The 16,971-nt window shown below is 45.0% G+C and overlaps 1 protein-coding gene across 2 annotated transcripts in view; it reads left to right on the forward strand.

Annotated features, from left to right (window-relative positions):
* Nucleotides 1-69: 69 nt before the first annotated feature.
* The window catches only part of LSAMP (limbic system associated membrane protein), a 909,725-nt gene continuing 892,823 nt past the window's right edge, over nucleotides 70-16,971 (forward strand). For both annotated transcript variants that reach the window (XM_015875995.2, XM_015876028.2), the window contains exon 1: nucleotides 70-483. In XM_015875995.2, the coding sequence (XP_015731481.1) occupies nucleotides 417-483 (67 nt within the window). In that variant the 5' untranslated portion in view covers nucleotides 70-416. The remainder of the gene's footprint in view (nucleotides 484-16,971) is intronic.

A 16,971-nucleotide genomic window follows, 5' to 3' on the forward strand; every position in this document is an offset into this window, starting at 1 on the left:
AGAGGTGGGATCTTTTTCTGCTCAGAGCACTGTCCTATAAGGCATTGCTTGTTTAAGTACAGTCGCATTTAGTTGGAGCTGCAGGAGAGAGACAGAGAGATTCTCTGTGTTTACAGCCAGCGCAGGCTACGGCGGGCTATAACCTGGCCCCCCTTCCTCCCGCACTTGGAAGGGAGAGTGAGAGGCTGGTTGGGAATCTGGCCACCGCGGGTCAGCCCTCCCTGTGACTGGATTGCCAGGGCTGGTAGAGCAGAGCCCGGGGGGGACTGAAGGGAAACACACATCCCGTTTTATTTGAGAGGGGAAGAGGAGGAAAAAAAAAAAAACAAAAAAAAGACCAACAAGAAAAAGAAACTGAGAGAGGAGGGAAGAGACGGAGAAAAAGGCAGAGGAAGAGGAGCGAGTGAGAGAGAAGCATGAGGACCTACTGGCTGCACAGTATCTGGGTGCTGGGATTCTTCCTGTCCCTCTTCTCCTTGCAAGGTATGTGATGAGTTCTTTCTTGCAACCTCCTCGAAACCCCTGCACTTGAATTGAGGCTGATGGACTGAGGGTGAATGGAAACATGGAGCTGGAAGCTGGAGCTATTTAGATTCTTCTGTCTTACCCCCCCCAAGCCTCCCCCCCCCCCCCCCCCCTTAGGAAATAATAATAAGCCAAGGAGAGATCGTTCTTGGTGAATCCTGTGGTTAGAGGACATTGCATGTGACTGACTTTGCTGCTGTATTTATGCTTTTGCAGAGGGGGAGTTGGGGGGGGGGGAACGAGAAGGTTTGCAAAGGGATAGAGGAGTGGGTGAATGTGGGTATCCCTTTCATCTACAGTCAGTGTTCTTCAGCACTTTGGGGCATGAGTACTGATGCTTCAGGATTCCTCACCTTCCTAAGGAGATCAGTGTTAAGTTTCTTCTTTTTCTTGTCTCTTTTTTTTTTTTCTCTTGCCTTATTTCATTTTGGCATTTTGGTTTTCCTGGTGAAGGGGGGAGGTTAAAGGAGCTTCAGTGCCTCTTTGCAAAAGCGTTATGTCCTTCCCCTCCTCAAGGGAAGGGGGGAAAAAAAAAGATGAAAGAGGAAAAGACAGGAGAAGGAAATTTGTTGGGTATGGGATTTTGTTCAGTGGAGAATTGCCAGCTGGGTTTCTTGCTTCAAGAGCCAAGTGTGAGTACAGGATTTAGTTAGAAGTGATGACAGACATGCTAGCTGGTTTTGAGATGCTTTCTGTAAACAGGAGTTAAGGGTTAATGCATCCCGTGCTGCATGTATAAATACACATCACACATGCACATATAACCGTAGCCCTGCAAATCACAGCTTGTGCATGATCCAGGCTTGCTCACACGTATCGGTGGTCCCATATACCCCCGTGCACATACACACTCATGAATATAGCATGGAAGATGAATAAACTCACTCTGGCACATACAGTTCTAGCTCCTGAGCACATGCAGTTCCTGGAGTGGCAGTCTGCTGTTCTCGCTCACATTTGCTCTTCCTCCCTCCATCCTGCAAGCCTCTCCTTGTGCCTTCTCTCCATCCTGCACACTGGTGTTGGTGGCTGCTTGCACATCCTATGCCTGTCCTGCTGCACTGGTCTTACAAGCGCACATACACACACATCTATGGTACATTTCTACCCTTTCTTTATGCATGCACCTATCTGGCCTCCTGCCTTGCACAGTCTTGCAATCACAGCATTTTGCATGCACCTTGAGGGTATCTCACTGCGACTGCCTTCACCTCTCACACTCCTGTGCGCGCTGTGATGTATGGAGGGATGCCCAGTCACAGGATCCAGCCCTTTTCCTCATACTTCTGCACACAGTTTCACGCTTGCTATTCTATTTTATGTCCACTAAGCAGATCACGCAGTCACGCTCCCTGTTACACATGTTCTTTCTGTTGCAGCCTTGCGCTTACCTGTCACTACTGCGTGCACTCACTGCGAAATCCATCACTTTCTCCCTCTTTCTCACATTTACCAAGTGTTTCCTTCCACACAGCCTCTCTTCCTCTGTCTCTGCATTGCATGCACATGCTTTTCCGCTGTCACATATATTTGCTGGAACTTGCACGCTCTGAATGGTGAATCCAGCCCAGCACTTTCTGCCTGCCTTCCTCTGTGAAGTAGCTGATTCTGACAGGCTCGGAGGATTTCCTCTAGCACACAGGGTGAGAGGAGACCAGTACTTGCATACCACAAATAGCAGGTGTCTGCAGCGAAGTTGGGGAGCTCCTGTGAACTTCCCTTTGCTCTGGAATCAAAATCATTGAGGTTGGAAAAGATCATCTAGTCCAACCACCAGCCCATCCTGGCATGCTCACTAACACTAAACCACATCCCTCAGTGCCCCATCTACCCATGGGCACGGACCTCTCAAGGAAGATGGATGCTGGCTCTGAGCACTGCTCTTCTCTGATACTTGTTTCCTAGCCTGCAGTCAGTGCTGCTTGCTCTTTGCTCTTGAGTCAGAAGCCTTCCTTGAACTGTGATCAGAGCATCCCAATCCTAGCACAACTGGGTGCTGATTTCATCCTTTCCAGTATCTGCAGCATGTGCCGGGCTTGGGGGGCTGTGTCATCTTCTGTCTTAGTGAGTTGCTATTGCCACAGCTGTAAGAGAGAGCATTAGGGAAGGTTCCTGGATGGCTCTTTTAGCAGGTGCCCAATGAGAAGGCAGAGGCAGCACAGTTGCCCTCTTTGTGTTTTCAAATATGGGATTGGGGGTGAAGGAGGTGTTGCAAACCAAGAGCTGCTGCTTCTCCTTTTCCCAAACTTCAGATGTGTTATAAACTAACCCCGTTCTGCTGCTGCCTCCATTATCACAGCCAGCAGTGCCTCCCTTTCCCACAGCTGGGGGTGGAGGGGGGTTGCAGAAGCAGGGACACTGGGGCTGCACAGGAGGTGTGGAGCACATCACTCGAGAGCCCAAAACCATCCTAAAGAGTTAAGAATAGGGAAGTATTGTGCCCCTCTGTGTTTTTTGTTGTTGTTTTTTCCCATTTGAAAGAGAAAGGCGGTGGGCAGTGACAGGCAGTGATCTGTTCTCCGCTTCCAAGCGCGTCCCTCCTGATCCAGGCAGCTGTGCCTGGAGCTGCCTCAAACTTGCCAGCGCCTTCTTTTCCTCGCCGTCCACTTGGGGGTGTACGGGGGAACGCTGAAAGAGCTTCTGGCCGCTTTCTGCTTGCCCAAGGCCACCGGGCAGGGGGTGAGGAGGAGGGAGGCTGGAGCTGAGCTGAGACTGGGTAATAGCAAGCGATGGAGGATGGGGCACAGGGAATTGAATCCCCGTTCCCCGCAGGCTGGAGGCTCTGATTGCTGCCCAGAGTATCGCAACGCTATGTTTGCTTAATCCGGTGCCTTAGGCTGCGTGCTGCCGCATCTCAGCGTTGTCCCGGAGGCATGTGGCTGGGGGGCAGCAGGCTGCTGTCCTGGGTGTTGGTGGCACGATGCAGCTCTTCCTCTGAAGGGATTCATCTCTTAGCTCGGTGTGTCTGTAGCTTCTAATAAGGATCAAACTTGGAAGCACGATTTTCTCTTCCTTCTTTTCCTCACCCAGCCCCTCCTCCACCCCCCAACAACAACAAAAACCCACAAGAAAACCCCACGACTCAAAATGTGGTGTATGAGGGTGAAAAGGAGAAGCAAATGCTTTGTGTCTATCAAAAATTGTAGCTTGATCACTTAAAATAACTACTTATTGTTTCAGCTTTTATCTCCTACTACTCTAAATTAACCGAGCTGCCAATATGCAAAGTTGTGATTTCCCACCTGAGCTCTTCATTTCAGAAGTGAACGCCTTAAAAGTTGTACATTTGCTTCACATTGAAAATCCTTCTGAATAAACTCCCCTTGAAAATTAACAGCTGTTTCAAATCTGCAGTTCACTTCGGAAATGATCCCAGCTTATTCTAACCAACCCCCCCACACTACCCCACCTTGTTGGTTAACTGCAGGAGATTGGTGCTGTTGTTTGGTTTTTGAATCATCATGAGAATCCTTCCGCAGCTCAGATCTGGTCTACATAGTATGGGTGGCATTTATTTATGATGCATTTTTTCAGCTGCTCAATGGTATTCATAAATGGGGAAATGAATCTGAAAGAACTCACAGAGGCGCTTGGGAAGTGGAGTGGGATGCCTTGGGTTGGTATGCGGTACAAATGTTATCTGCGAAGTCTTGTGCTTTATAATGTTAGTGGGCAATGTGGGTGTGAAAAATGATGTGTTTGTTAATGCGCGAGGCTTGTGCAATCTGTATGGATGGAGGCATGGACCCAAGTGTTTCTGTGCTGATAATGTGTAATGGATGGGGAGAACAGAGAGAGGAGGAGAAAGAATGTCTGTGTGTGCTAAGAGTGGTGTTGTATTATATGTGTAACTGTGTGTGGTGATGGCTATGCAATTGGGTAATGTTGAGACCGGAGGGAAGAGTCCTTACTTTCTCTCCTGGTTTTCTTTCTCTTTCCAGCTCTCTCAGTCAGCTGGGGCAGGTGAGACTCTCATGTGATAGACTGTATTGATGAGGAAATGATCCAGTCCACTGCTTTGTGTTCCCTTAAATGATGAAAATGTGCAATAGCTAAAAAAGGAAAACACTTTTCTTACAGGTTTAAGATGAGAAAGAGGCAGAAAAGGCTCTATATCTGCAAAGAGGGAACACTGAAAGGGTATCCTGAATGTTGCTTCTAGTCCTGTCCCCCTATTTGCAGACCTTTTGGGTTAGTGATTGCCATGCCAGTGATGACCCATTTCCTGTTGCAAATCTGAGCATTCTCCTACACAGTCAGAGCTTTATTATGATATGTAGAAATCTGCTTCCTCTTAGTTTATCTTAAGATATCTTCTTAATATATCTTCTCATGAGAGGGCATTACTAGCTGGCTGATGAGTGCCCTGGTCTCTATGTTTATGGGAGCTCCTCTGCAGCCTGTAAGCACTCATGCATGTGGTAGTGGTCCAAGGAGAACATGAATCCTTCAAGAGTCCCTCCTTGCACCTCCTTGTCATCCCACAAGCACTGCAGCCCCTTCTGATCAAGATGAAGAACATGGCTGCTGTCATCCTATGTTGATGGCAAAGCAATTTAAGAGTTCACTTCCGTCTTGTGTGCCTGTTGTAAGCCTTCAGGTGCTCCTTGCGTTGCTGGTAGGGATCGTCTCCATCACTCAACACATTCATTCTGTACAAGACCAGGGGTTGGAACTACATGATCCTTGAGGTCCCTTCCAACCTGGGTCATTCTGTGATTCTGTGAAGACCAATTTACCTTTGTAATGGGTGAAAGCAGTGACATTAACACATGAGCCCAGGTATGATGTTGACTGAGGGCTCTGTACAGGGGCCTTTGGAGGTTGATGGGGCAGCACCACAGCACACTACCTATGGACATGTGTGCTGTACCGTGAAAGCAGGAGAGAAAAGGCATTTGTGAATATGTGAAAGGGGAACTGCCTCTTCTGGGCAGATCTGAATAGCTGATGGGCTTGATGTGGAGGAGGATTTGCTGGGGTTGCTAAAGGGTGGAACAATTTCATGATCAAGTGAAGTCTCTGAAGCAGAGAAGGGCATTGCAGAAGAGTCTGGGGTAAATCTTCCATTTGTGTGCTTTGCAATAAATGGTCCCCTTCATGTACAGTATGGCTGCTGGGAGGATGTTGTCTGTGGATCCCATAGGGAACTTGATCCTTTCCCTCTTCAAGATCCCTTTTCCTTAAAGAACCATGTGCCGTAGCTTTGTGTGCTGCTCAGGCTTAGTCAGCAACATCTTTGACAGCTGATGTGTTCTTCCTGCTGTCATTTTTATCTGGGGTAAAATGAAAAATACCAAGAATGGCACAGACCATCTTGTCCCACTGTGATAAAGAATAGATAAGGGCAAGATTAAAAAAAAAAAAAGAAAAAGAAAAATCCAGGCTCAGTTCTGTGCTATGCTATTACCCTGTGGTTCCCAGAGAGCTTCAAACAGGAGGACTATGGGATCTGGGGTCAGTGCTGGATATATTTCTGAGGCTGTTTTCCTATGATCTTCCTTGAGCAAGTTGCTTTCCAGTAAGTGTGGCCCTACTCCATCCAGATGGAAGGAAAGGGAGTAGCAGGGGGATACTACAGTGATTTTTCTGAGCCAAAGGGAGAATATTCTTCCTTGCTGAGGTGTGCAGGGCCTTAACAGTGAAGTGTCTTGCTGACCATATCTGCTGTGTCAACACCTGTGGGAAGATTTCTTCACTGAGAAGAAAAAGGTCCCTTACCTTCAATTTGCTTACTGATTACTCACAAGTACAGAATAAGATTTTTCTCTGGTTTGCAGCTGTAGTGGTACTGGCCTTTGGTAACATTTTAGGAAGGCCATGGTTTCAGAGGAAGGGTCTTAGCTTGAAGCATGCTGGAGTGTAACTGGATCTGCAAGATCACAGGCAGGGCTTTTGTGGCTCCTAGGTTATACAAAACATACTACAGAAACTCCCCTGTAGATGTCTTTTCTATTAAACCTACTCCTTTACTGTCTGCTTTGGTGTGCCCTCATAGATGCATGTTTCATGCTGTCTTTGAGGTTTGGTAGAGCCCTCCTAAAAAGAGGGTGGGCATCTCCCTTCTCTGGAGATGTGCTCTTGGCTGTTAGGGAGAACACGTGCCAGGCCGAACAGAAGCAGTGTGATGAGGGAGAGAGCAAGGAGGAGACGAATGGAGGGCTGTGGAGTTTCCCATCCAGGTAATCAATAGCATATCAGCATGCAGACACTGGGTTACAAGTATGCACTGTAAGTGCGTAATCACAGCTCCTTCCCCTCTGTCCCTCAGCACTTATATTGATGGCAGGTTGCAGGCTGGAACTAATGAATCCTTGCAATATGCTGGGACAATAACTATTAATGTTATTCTGTGTGCCCTCTGGCTGTTGCATGTCCATAGAGCCTGGATGTGCTTGGTTCTTGTTAGTTGACCCAAAGCTACGCTGTGATTGAGAGCTGGGGACTTTCTGACTGCTACCCTCATGGCCAGTGCCTACTGCATGCATGGGGTTTGGTGAAGCTGACCACGTGGATATACAAGAGTGTCTGACAAGGCAGGGATTTCCTTATGGGGAGAAGGAGTTATTTCAGAGGGCATCTGTGGATTTATCTTGTGTGAATTTGTTCAGACTTGTGCTGCTGTGACTCCATCTACTTGTACGAGTACTTTGCCTTTTAAAGCTATTTTGTTGCACAGTGGGTTCACTTATTTCACACATCCAGTTTTATTCATGCCCGTATATGTGGTCTGTGTGTGAAGTTCTGACCCAGAGGCCTTTCAATATACCCTCCACAGCTTTTAGGAGGATGTGTGTGACAAATAAGATAATCACTAATGGGTGTGTTTGTGTGCGTGTGACAGCAAATATTTAAGTTGCATAGTGTAGATATCTGTGCTGTGTTAACAAATGTGGTTCAGGCTTGTGTTCTGTGCAAAGGAAGAGTTGTGAAATATTAGTTCAGTAGGTGAATGTAGCACGATTAGTGGTATCTGTGTCGCTGTGTATGCTTCTGGAGCGACCATTATTCATAGCAGATTTGCATCCTATCTCGACGTGGCAAGAGATTGTTGCAGTGAAACAGAATCGTTGCTGCGGCTTGGCTACCCTTTCTCATCTTTTTGTTAGCTTCAATGTAAGATGGTAACTTAGTCATGCTTTGTTCACCTAGGCATGAAATACAGCTTAGAAAGTGAAGAGTACATGCTTGACTCCTACAGTTTCATGTAAGAGTTCTTGAGAACAGAGGAAGAGGATGAAAGGGAGCTTTCTTGCACATGTAAGCTGTGCAGTTTTAGGCACTGACATTCTAAGACAGTTTAGTTTAGTTGAACCAACCTTTTTTTTTTTTCTTTTGCAACACACAAGCAAAAGATTCTTGGACTGGATGCAACATGAACAGGTAAGCCAGCAAATCAGCTCTTGGACTGTAACTGCAGTAACACAGTTTTGCTAGTTTAGCTGCATCAACTGCAAGGATTGTGACGAGCGGAGCCATGTCTTGTCATGTGTCAGGTTTAGCCAGCTGAGTAACAGTCTGACTGTAGGCATACCCCTGTAGCCTGGGCCTACCAAGGGGGAAGGTGAGAAAGCAGCAAGAGAGCTGATGTGAAGGTAGAAGCCTTCTTCTCAATTTCCATGTATCTTGGGTGCCTGCTGGTGACTGGTTTGTGTACCCCCAGCAGCCAGAGGACAATAACATATTAGGTTGTTAAAAACAACAACAACAAAAATCAAGTTCATGTTGCAGTGTGAGCTAAATGAGCTGTGGCACGGCCCCCGAGGGACCTGGAGCTCAGGTCATCAATGCAGTCATCTTTCTTCTCTGTGTGCTTAGAAGAAAGGTAGAAAAGGCTATTTTGACTGGCCTTGCTCTGTCTTGCTGTAAAGCTTTGTGGCTTCAGGCTTTCTTTCAGGTTTCAAGAGAGCCCTTATAGCCCCTGCTTGCAGGCTCTGCTCATCCCTTGATTAACCTTGTTTCTGGTTTTGGAGGAGAGTGCTCAGAGAAACCAGTGTTGGCATATATCCCTTTATGTCTCAGAAGCAGGAATGGCCTTTTAATGGGCACTGCTTGATGGAACTGGAACCATAGGAACATGGGGGTTTGGAGTCTGATGATCCTTGAGGTCCCTTCTAACCCAAGCCATTCTATGATTATGTGATTTAGGTCACGGCTTGTGTTTGTGGTAGAGAATGGTTATATTAGTTTGTGTTGTGACAGTGCCTGAAAAGGCAGGGAGCTGTAAAACTGTGGAAAATAATGTTCACAAGAAGTCTCCTTCAAGTTTTAAAAGCCCTGAAGATCATCTCTTATCAGTTTTGGAGTTGGATTTCTTTCAAAGAATGATGTCACTGTGGGGTGGACGCGTGTGGTGTGGGATGGGTGTCCTATGGTGGTGTTGCTGCTGGACCAGAGGGTGAGCACGTTCATATGTCTGCGTGTGCAAGGCGTATGTGGGGCCTGTGCTGTGATCACTGGAATTACAGTCTAGCCAGATAACAAGCTGTTGTTGTTTACTGCACTTGGTTCCGGGCACTTCAATTCCGGAAAGATGTAAACAAAATTAGAGGGAATTCAGAGGATTGCAATGAGAACGATTAAGGGGCTGGAGGGACTGACTTATGAGGAATGCTTGTGAGAGCTAAATATATAGCTGTTTGGCTAAATGACTAAAGAGGAGCTATGCTAATGATCTAGGCATGCTGGGAAGGAGTGAAGAATTCTATAGTGTGGACTGAGAGCTGGAAGTCTTTCATGGTACAAAATTTGGAGGAAGGAAGAGGGAAAAGAATTGCCAAGAGAGAAGAATAATTAATGGGAAGAAGGAGATTAGGTGGTGAAACAGCTTCGTTAAGAAATGTGGTGGAATTGCTGTCATTTGAGATATCTGAAGTTTGGCTGGGCAGAGCCCTGGAGAATAATCCATGCACTACAAGCGTGAAAAGGTCCCTTGAGAGACAGTCTAGATGCCTTAATAGATTTTTATGCTGTCATTAATTTCTGAATCACTGTTAATACTTCCAGTCTCACAAAGAACCATATTCTTTAAAGCATTTTACTTTCTTGCCTTGTGTAATTCCTGCTGTGATGCAGATCCTGGCCCAAAACAGGCTCATGAGGAAGTCTGCTGTATTAACCAAATAATGATAATAATAGAGTATTAACTGCTTAGCTCCCGATGCTTTTTCCACCTCCTTTCATTTAATGTTGGTGGTGGGCAAAGGAAGCCTCCTGGACACCCAATAGGGTGATATCTCAGTAGGTGTTGCTATGTCTTTGTCCTGTCTGATGTGTTAGACTTTGCCAGGTTTCCTGTTACCACCTCATGATACATACATACATCCCTCGCTGCTTTTTCTTTCTCACATCTTTTCAGGATGATTGAATAAGTGAAGAAGTCTCTCTGGGCTCAGAAGCTGATGGTGGTTGAGCTTGTAGCATTCCTGGTCTGTCACTGGAGCTGAGGCACCCCAGTACCATCTCTGTAGTCGTGAGGGAGACGGAGGTGGAACAAGGTAGTTGGATTTGACCAAGTCGGTTGTTGGAAGGAAAATCAGCCAGCTGGTTTGCTTTTGTGTTGTTTATAACAGGAACTGGATAGTGAAAACTAAATGGATGTTGTTGGCCACCCAGTTCAACACTTCTTTCAGAAGAGAATAGCATGAGTGTAGACAGAGTTTTGCAGTAGTCAACTCTGCTGGCTGGCACTGAGGATTTTGAGAGGCAAAAGGTAATGCAAGATGAGTAGAACAGCCAGGATATACGGTATGGATCATCCAGACTAAAGATTACTTGTGGCATGGATGCCGAGCCAGAGAGAGTTCATCATACTTTATTAGCTCAGGTACCAGAGTATGCAAATTGCAATCTGTTCACTGGGCAGGAAAGCAAGGAGTACATGCATGCAGTCCACACTGCTAAGTGTTGCTGAATCTTTTCCAGTCTGTGCAAAGCCAGTTCAAAGAACTCAGCAACACATCCCAGCAGTGCTGAGGGTCACTGTACGGAGACAGCTGAAGTGGGCTGGAAACTGATGTGTCTTAGCTTGGACTTGGCATTAACCTCAGTATGTGCGAGGCGGTTGTTGGTAATGGCATCTCTACTCTGTGCTCCCTAGCAGAGTGGGAGAGCTTGTTAGCTCAGATTCAGTGCAATAGGAGTACGGTTGGACTCCGGCTCTGAACCAGGGATGAGGAATACTCCCTAGCTTTGAGCTGTCTGTGTTGGATTTTGATTTTTCTATTGTAATATCCTCTTTATTGAAATACAAAAGTCCTGGGAAAAATGACAAACTTGCTGCTTTGCTTTAGGTAGTGTTAGATTGCCTCGTTTGCCCCAGAATGAGAAGGCATGAGAAATTTAGTAAAGGAAGAAAGGGAGAAGATTGGAAACTCCAGAAGTGAGAACATGTATTAGCAGGGACAAGTTGCTATTGGGTGCAGGTTCATGGAGAGCTAGAAATAAAAGGCTCCAAGGCAGACTAACCCACTCTTTTCTAGATACTATTTAGGCAGTGTGTGTGCCCTCTAGTGGCATAACCCGCTGAGGGGAGATAAGTGAGCTACTGCGTCTACCTTTAGTCACAGGTGATCTCTGCCACTTAAAAAGTTAGCCAAGGTTTGGAGTCTGAGGGATAAATGTTCTCATGCCATCGTTTGCTGCACAGAGAAGAGTGGGGTGGGAGAGAGGTAATTTGTCTAGTAATTGTGTTTGTTGCATGCAGGAAATGGATTCGTTACAGCACCTTTTAATCATTGTTCCACGGGATTTTGCTAATCTCATTGTAACCCCCGACTGAGTGTTTGTCACATCACACCCAGATGTTGAGTCAACACATGACACTTTCTCCTTCTTTAGACACTGGTGTAATGTTGTAGCCACGGGGGGCCTTCAAATGCACTCCTGCTGCTGGTTGTAAGCAATAGTGCTGCTGGGTTCCTACCCAAGACAAATTTCTGATCACCAGACAGGTCGGAGTCTGAGCTGGGCTTCCATGGGAGATGAACAAAAAAAACCTGTACCTGCCACACAGAAACAGGAGAGTTCACACTGCTGAATGCACGCAAATGCTCTGTCTCTGGCTTGCTGCAATGAAGGCCAGGCTGCTTGTCATAGCAGATGGCTGGGAAATGATAGTTGGTTCTGAGGGCAGGGACACCTGCAGAATGCAGGCCTTGCAGGTATTTCAGCAGCTGATATCATGAGCGTGGATGACTATGTTTTACAGCCGTGTCACCAGTTTCTTGCCCATTTCCCAAAATAAAAGCTTGAAGATGTCTGTATATCAAAGCAGAGTAGTCCAACAGGTTGAATGATATCTACCTGTTGCACCAGGGTTGTACTCAGAAGGTATGGTCTAAAGTTGGTTGGAAACTATGAATTCCACATCAGAGTTGAGGCTTTGGTCTGTGGTTTTACTTGTTGTTCTGTGGTAGAAGGTTACCTAACAACCCTCAAATGTTTGCTTGTTTGTTTTTAATGGCAGGCAAGGTTAAAAAATAGCTGTAAGGGCTGTTTGCTTACTTTAGGTAGACTCAGTGTAGAGTCCTTAATCCAGTTTCAGGGAGCAGAGGCTCCAAGCTGCATTTATGCCATCTCTATCTGGGAGGTTAAAGATCTGTCATTTGACTTGGTTGTCCTCTACAGTCCCTGTTCCAACTTGAGACGATGAACATTCTTAACTGGTGCACTTCCTTGAGGGGGAATCAAAAGGTTGTAATGCACACGTGTTTTGATCAAAGACAGTTCTGCCCTCCTTAAGTGAGGATACCTTTACCCTTCTGCTTTCTGCTGGCACTGTGAAATTCATTTCTTTCTGGTTTGTTCCTTTTATCTCGGATATTCCTACTGGAGGATTTTCCATCCTCCCTGTGATGTGAGCAAATTCCTTGTGGGGTTTTGTATGAGGCTTAAGGGTTGCATGAGGATAGGTAGCCATGTTATTTAGCTTGCAGAAATGACAGAGCTGGTGATAAGAGTGCAAGATGCAAAGCATCTACCTGGATTCTCAGATCCAATAGCGTCTTGCAGTGCAGGCTGGCAGTTAGAAGAAACAACTTTTCATGTATAATCTTGAGCATCTTTGAGTTGCAAATGACTAAGAGACAATAAAATACATATCGCCGGTCTCACATAAACCCTTTTAAAGCTAGAACTGCACTTTCAATTAACTCTACCATATATGGCCAAAGTCGACACTGCATAAAACTTTGATAATTTCACATTTTAAAAATGTATCAGGAAGTCTCATTCATATATCTTCACTGAAAATTTCATGAATTGCACATTTCCTGGTGTTAGATGTTCAATAAACTTAAATAATGTAGCAATTTACATCCGGAAGGTTTGCTTTAAAACTGTAAAGTCTGGCTACTTCTCTTATGGATTGAGAACAGCTCACTCTTTTTATTCCTTCATCCATTAGAATGGACAATTTTGTTCTTCTGAAATGGTATGAGATCTGTTTTGACCCTTCACTAGTAAAACCCTGGCCTAAGAAAGATAGCTGAGGTATATGCATATAGGAAATGAAATATCCCTCCACTGGGAACTTCAAGTCGCATCTTTGTTTCATGGGCATCAACACTGAATATAGTCTGAAATTTTCCAGTGTAACACTTCTTCTATAAATTTGAGTGCCTTCTCATCCAATCAGGAAGTTGAGAGCAGAGCAAAGTGCGAGTGAAAGTAGCTTGTGGAATCCAAGATGAGATTTATTAACATAAAGCACTTGCCTTGCCAGAGTCATTGCATTTCTGGAAACATCTTCCTCGATGCTAATGATCCCAAGGTGAAGTTTCAGTTTAAGTGGCATTCTATCCATTGATGCAGTCAAGACAGTTCCTGGAGCACCCTGCTTGTCTCAAGCAGAGTACTATTTTCACATCCTATCCCTGATTTGGAAAACAGTTTTTTTCCCCCTTTCCCTTTTATCTGACTGATCTCAGGGAAATAACCCAGGATATGAAGAGAGAGGCTTTAAGCAAAGCTCTTTGAAACCTTTCTGCCTGTTAGTCATCTAATTTGAAGGTTTTTCATAGTCGTTCAGTCTTCTTAATCTCCTTGTCCTCACTGTGGCCAAGCTGAGGGTGCAAGAATGTTCTACCATGCGCTTGTATTTCCAAAAATGATCTCAATTCTCAGCTGAGAGCAAGTATTAAGGAGAAAAAAACTGATCCTGTGGTGTTTCTGAGTTCTGGGACCGCAGTACTATAACAAGGTCATCTTTAAATTGTCTCAAACATCCCAGGCAGATTTTCTACTCAGGAGACAGATTCTACTTAGTCGTGCAATACTGTTGGATGACCTCCATCACCAGATATATCTAGGTGTGTAAAGAAGAGTATAATGCATACTATGCCAACACCTCAACAAAAATAGACTACATCTTGGTAATCCCATCTGGCCACACACAAATTGTAGGGTATTTTCCCACCGTAGTGAACTAGATTGGTTGCAGAGCATCTCATGGTGTACCCCTTCTCTATTTGAGAGGATTTCCCAAGTTCAGATCTCCTTAGGCATGAAAGTAGGCTGTACTGCTTGCTGACCGAGAAGGTGAAGCAGAAAGCTGTGAGGGGTAGAGAAATGGTTGAAGAGAGTGAGGCTTACTGGTGTCTGTAATGAGATGTGGAAAATGTCTAGGGGAAGGAATAGGGATGCATTTGACAGGCTTTTGAAGCCTTATTTGCTTAATGGGAGCTTCTGCAAAGGCACAGGCTGTGTAAGCCATAAAGAGAAGTTGGCTTCTCCCATGGCCCTTGCAGCTGCACCAGGCTATGATAACAGAAATTAACTTCATCTCCTTTGTCTTGCTATTCAAGTGCCCCAGAATAGTAGTTATGAAAACAGTGCTGTTTAATATTGTCTTTGATCGAGCAATCCAACGGGAGCCCTGGGCTTGTTCTGCTCAGCTTTGTTAGTTTCAGACCCTAAGGCAACAAGCCGTTGCCTTCAAAGCCCAGGCAGGGCTGCGTTAAGTGTGAAGTGCGCGGCAGAAATCCCAGTTTGTCAATTCAAATGGCACTCACCTAGCAGCAATGCCTATGTATTCAAATCAGCAGCAGTGTGGGAAGTGGGGCACGTGCAGCTATTCTCCTCTGGAGAGAGCAGCTCTCAGGAGGTGGTAAGTGAAGCAACACATTCAAAAGACCCAAAGGGAAATAATGGAGGGTGAATTTCTCCTGTTATTATTCAGCATTAATACGCTGGCTTTTTCTGCACTTGCTGCCTGCTGGCCTTGTAGTGCATTTACATCCAGGCAGACTTCAAAGCATGTGCTGCGGGAGGACGGTATCTCTAGAGGAGGAGGTTCCCACCCTTCTTTTCCACCTCCCTGCTGTAAAGGTGCATGTCTTTCCCTCAGTTTCCTCTTTCCATTGGTTTTATGACCTGCAAGAAGCAGCTTCGGAGATGCTCACATGTTACTTCACATGCCAACAAAATGAAGTCAGTTACCAAGAAGAAAAATAAGATGCTGGCAATGGTGTGCAGGGGGCTCATGAGAACCATAAGGGTAGAAGGAATTCATCCGAGTACGCTGTAATCCATACAGATCCAAGTGCATTGACTGACAGTCTCTCTAGGTAACGGCGAGTGACAGATCTGTGTACTAAGCCAAGGATGGATGCATTTATTCACTTATCGTTCCTTCCATTACTTAATTATGAGATTTGCTCTGTGTTGTTTTTCCCCTCTGTAAAACAGGAATGAGGCCTTTTGGTCATCACGTGGGCCAAATGACAATTACAAATACTGTGTTGACTCTTCTGATACCTCTCGGAGCCCACTTGCCAGTTTACTTGGGACTGGTCTCCATGGTGCTAAATCTAAATCCTCAAGTCTATACATACTGTGTAGAGGGTAGGTTTGGTTACGAAATATTTTGGACCCCAGTGTGCTGCTTCTCCTGTAATACGGGGGGGTACTTTTTATAAGGGCATGTAGTGACAGAATGAGGGTGAAGTTGGAAAAGGGTAGATTTAGACTAGATATTAGGAAGAAATTCTTTACTCTGAGAGTTGTGAGACTCTGGAACAGGTTGCCCAGTGAGGTTGTGGATTCCCCCTCCCTGGAAGCATTCAAGGCCAGGCTGGATGGGACTCTGAGCAGCCTGGTCTAGTAGGAGGTGTCCCTGCCTGTAGCATGGGGTTGGAACTAGGTGATCTTGAAGGTCCATTCCAATCCAAACCATTCTATGATTCTATAGCAATTGTGAGGCTCCACTGAAATAAAGGTATGCCACGTATGTAATACTTCACAATTACAAATAGGATTAATTAAAAATGGGATGTTGGAGGTGTTTTAGAAGCTTGTAGATTAGTGATAATGTTTGTTTTGACAAGAACAGCAGCTGCTGTTCCTTTGGTCAGGGTGAGATTTCTTTTCTGGTTATGTAAACACTTCAGGTATATGCTCTCTGAAATCTGACATAATTCATGTTCAGTTTCCAGGCCAGGTGTTGCTGAGCATTGTGAGAGAAAGCAAATAGAGAAAGAATCTCTCTTCTGTCCCAGCAGTGCTTGTCTGGAGGAGATCTTGTGATGTGCAGGGTGGCTCAGCACCTTCAGTTTAGCAAGCAACCGTAGTGTGATCTCCCATATACTTTATGAATGTTCATGGAAAAACTCTGGTGAACAGCTGGAGCTCTTCTGAGAGATTGGATGGCAAAAACTGCTAGTTCGACGTAAATGGGAACTGCAGAGGAGGGAGTTGCTTTGCTGCAGTAAAATAATTTGTGTTTCCTCTCTTAACCCACTCAAAAAGGCAACAGTAATTCATCATTATTATTATTATTATTATTATTACTATTATTATTAATATTATTATTATTATTAATAATAATAATAATTTTTAAAGGAAGCTCCAGTTAAGTGTGAGTGACATAGGGCTTATTGCTAAGAGACAGGGCTTCAGAGTTCCCATCGTGTTCTGTCCTTGATAGGAATTACTTCAGTTTTGACACTTCTGTGTTCCTTTCTGTTTAAGGAGGATGGGGACTCTGGAGATGCTTAAGGAGGTTTTCAGATAGTCATATGGAACATGGTAAAGAAGTACAACGTACTTCACATTGCATTACCAGAGAAAAGATGTAGCATTTAACTTTTAGCTTCAGGTATCTGGAGAAGCCTCCTGGATGCTAAGGAGGCAGATGGGGGCAAAGGGGGCTGGAAATTAAAATTAACCAATACCCTAAACTATGTTTTAATTGAATTTTCACTATCTTCACCTTGCATATTATCATACCAGACATTAAACTCATACACATTATTCTGTAACCATATACTACCTGCAATAAAAGCTCCAGCAATTAAAATGGAAGAGTATTAAAAGCTCTTTCGGTCTGCCCTCAGAATGGCTCAGTGCTGTTGCTTATGCAGTATTTTCTGTTTCTGAAAACATAGTAGCCTGGAATTAAGGAAAGAAAAAGCTTTCTTAGGCTGGCAGGGCAGTTCCTCCCCACTT

This window comes from Coturnix japonica, chromosome 1 (assembly GCF_001577835.2).
Source record: "Coturnix japonica isolate 7356 chromosome 1, Coturnix japonica 2.1, whole genome shotgun sequence".
Classification (NCBI taxonomy): Eukaryota; Metazoa; Chordata; class Aves; order Galliformes; family Phasianidae; genus Coturnix; species Coturnix japonica.